We start from the raw sequence: 2,924 nt of genomic DNA, 5'->3' as shown, positions 1-2,924 counted from the left end.
CTCGCCCTGGCCCCTCCCCCTCACCTGGCCCCTCCCCCTCACCTGTTCCCCAGCTCAGCCTGTCCTGAAACCTCACCTGTGGTGGCCACAGCTTCTCACCTGTGCCTGAGCTCACCTGAAGTCACCTGAACTCACCTGAGCCCACCTGAACTCACCTGCCATGAGGGTCCGGGGCCCCCTTTACCTGGGGGCTCACCTGGGGCTGCTGCTGCACCTGTGGGCGCTCTGCGGTGAGTGGGGGAGGGGACAGGTGAGAGGGGTCAGACAGGTGAGACCTCCCAGCTCCCACACCAGGTGAGCCCCTGAGTGCCCAGGTGAGCTCACCTGTCTGCGTTCCGTGCCCCAGGTGTGCCCCCAGGTGCGGCCCTGACACCCCCAGGTGCAACTCCGGAACCCTCAGGTGAGCACCTGACACCCCCAGGTGAGCCCTGACACCCCCAGGTGAGCCCTGAGTGCCCAGGTGAGCCCTGGTGCCCAGCTGAGCCCTGGCACAGCCAGGTGAGCCCTGAGTGCCCAGGTGAGCTCACCTGTCCCTGCCCTGTGTTCCAGGTGTGCCCCCAGGTGCGACCCCGGAACCCTCAGGTGAGCACCTGACACCCCCAGGTGAGCCCGGGGCACGCCCAGGTGAACCCTGGAGTGCCCAGGTGAGCCCCTGGAGTGCCCAGGTGAGCCCTGGTGCCCAGGTGAGCCCTGGCACGCCCAGGTGAGCTGAGCCGTGCCGTCGGTGCCCAGGTGAGCCCGAGGAGGGCCAGGTGCGCCTGGCCGGGGGCCCGCACAGGTGCGCGGGGCGCGTCGAGGTGTTCCACGCGGGCAGGTGGGGCACGGTGTGCGACGACACCTGGGACCTGGCGGCCGCGCGGGTCACCTGCCGCCAGGTGCGCTGCGGCCCCGCCCTGGCGCCGGCGGGCTCAGGTGAGTTCGGGCCAGGTGAGGGCCCGGTGTGGCTCGATGACGTCACCTGCACGGGGGAGGAGGCGGAGCTCGCGCGCTGCCCCGCCCGCACCTGGGGGGAGAACAACTGCCACCACGGCGAGGACGCAGGTGTGCGCTGCACAGGTGAGACACAGACAGGTGTGCACAGGTACTGACAGGTGTGCACAGGTAAGCTCGGCCAGGTGTGCACAGGTGAGACACAGGTGTGCACAGGTGTGCGCTGTGCAGGTGAGACTGGACAGGTGTGCGCAGGTACTGACAGGTGCACAGGTGTGTGCTGTGTGCAGGTGAGACACGGATAGGTATGCGCAGGTGAGACACGGGCAGGTGTGCACAGGTGAGACTGAGCAGGTGTGCTCAGGTGTGCGCTGAGCAGGTGAGCTCTGACAGGTGAGGCTGGACAGGTGTGCAGGTGTGCACCAACAGGTGTGTGCAGGTGTGGCATGGCCAGGTGTGCAGAGGGGAGTGCAGACAGGTGTGACATGGCCAGGTGTGACATGGCCAGGTGAGACTGGGCAGGTGTGTGCAGGTGAGGGGGTGGGGCCTCCACAACTGCTACCACAGCGAGGACGCAGGTGTGCGCTGCGCAGGTGAGCGCAGACAGGTGTGCTCAGGTGTGCACAGGTGTGCACAGGTGTGTACAGGTGTGCTCAGGTGAGCCGGGGCAGGTGCACCAGGTGTGCCACTCCTCCCTTCCCTCCCCCACAGGTGCTGATCCCTCGCTGCAGGTGCATCCCCAGGTGCGCTCACACGGGGATGTCCAGGTGAGCGCCCAGGTGGAGCCCCAGGTGGACTCACAAGTGGACTCACAGGTGGACACCCAGGAGCAGTTGAAGGTAAGGCCTCAGGTGTGCCCAGGTGCACCCAGGAGCCCCCAGGTATGTGCAGGTGCCCCTAGGTGTGTCCAGGTATGCCCAGGTGTCCCCAAGCGCCTCCAGGTGACCCAGGTGTACAAGTGAGCCCAGGTTTGCCCCAGGCTTGTCTCAGGTATCCCCAGGTGTTTCCTGCTGTCCCCAGCTGTCCCCAGGTGACCCAGGTGTGTCTGTGGATATCCCCAGCTGTCCTCAGGGGTGTCCCCAGGTGTGTCCCAGCTGTCCCAGGTGTGTCCCAGCTGTCCCAGGTGTGTCCCAGCTGTCCCAGGTGTGTCCCAGCTGTCCCAGGTGTGTCCCAGCTGTCCCAGGTGTGTCCCAGCTGTCCCAGGTGTGTCCCAGCTGTCCCAGGTGTGTCCCAGGTGTCCCCAGGTATCCCCTGGGGTATCCCCAGCTGTCCCCAGGTGTGTCCCCAGGTGTGTCCCAGCTGTCCCAGGTGTCAGGTATCCCCAGGTACCCCCAGCTGTCCCCAGGTGTACCCCCAGCTGTCCCAGGTGTGTCCCAGGTGTGTCCCCAGGTGTACCCCCAGCTGTCCCAGGTGTGTCCCAGGTGTGTCCCAGGTGTGTCCCGTCCCGCTCTTGGCAGGTGCGGCTGGTGAACGGCTCGTCACGCTGCGCGGGCAGGGTGGAGGTGCTGCACAAGCGCAGGTGGGGCTCGGTCTGCGACGACACCTGGGACATGGCGGACGCACAGGTGAGGGGGACACACCTGGGCACACCCGTGCCCCCCCGTGGCGCTCCCTCACCTGTCCCCTCCCCCCCAGGTGATCTGCCGCTCCCTGGGCTGCGGCTCCGCCCTGGCCGCCCCCGGCCACGCCCGCTTCGGGCAGGGGGCGGGGCCCATCTGGCTGGACGGGACGCACTGCACAGGTGAGGAGCTCACCTTGGCCAGGTGCCGCCTGCACACCTGGGGCGAGCACAACTGCGGCCACATGGAGGATGCCGGAGCCATCTGCTCAGGTGAGCGCGGGGACGGGGGGACAGGTGAGGGCAGGGAACAGGTGAGACAGGTGAGACAGGTGAGGGCAGGTGGGGCTCAGGTGGGGGCAGGTGGGGCTCAGGTGAGACAGGTGCGACAGGTGAGGGCAGGTGGGGCTCAGGTGGGGGCAGGGGGGGCAGGGGA

The 2,924-nt window shown here is 67.7% G+C and overlaps 1 protein-coding gene across 1 annotated transcript in view; it reads left to right on the top strand.

Annotated features, from left to right (window-relative positions):
- Positions 1-160: 160 nt before the first annotated feature.
- Positions 161-2,924, top strand: part of LOC121337851 (soluble scavenger receptor cysteine-rich domain-containing protein SSC5D-like) — a 4,779-nt gene continuing 2,015 nt past the window's right edge. Inside the window, exons 1-7 of the mRNA XM_041408222.1 lie at positions 161-230; positions 347-400; positions 550-603; positions 733-1,056; positions 1,642-1,769; positions 2,388-2,495; positions 2,566-2,761. Of these exons, the coding sequence (XP_041264156.1) occupies positions 161-230; positions 347-400; positions 550-603; positions 733-1,056; positions 1,642-1,769; positions 2,388-2,495; positions 2,566-2,761 (934 nt within the window). The remainder of the gene's footprint in view (positions 231-346; positions 401-549; positions 604-732; positions 1,057-1,641; positions 1,770-2,387; positions 2,496-2,565; positions 2,762-2,924) is intronic.

Source organism: Onychostruthus taczanowskii, unplaced genomic scaffold (genome assembly GCF_017590055.1).
Source record: "Onychostruthus taczanowskii isolate IOZ18803 unplaced genomic scaffold, ASM1759005v1 scaffold292, whole genome shotgun sequence".
Classification (NCBI taxonomy): Eukaryota; Metazoa; Chordata; class Aves; order Passeriformes; family Passeridae; genus Onychostruthus; species Onychostruthus taczanowskii.
Note: the sequence above shows the minus strand (reverse complement) of the source record. Positions and strands in the feature narration are given on the sequence as shown.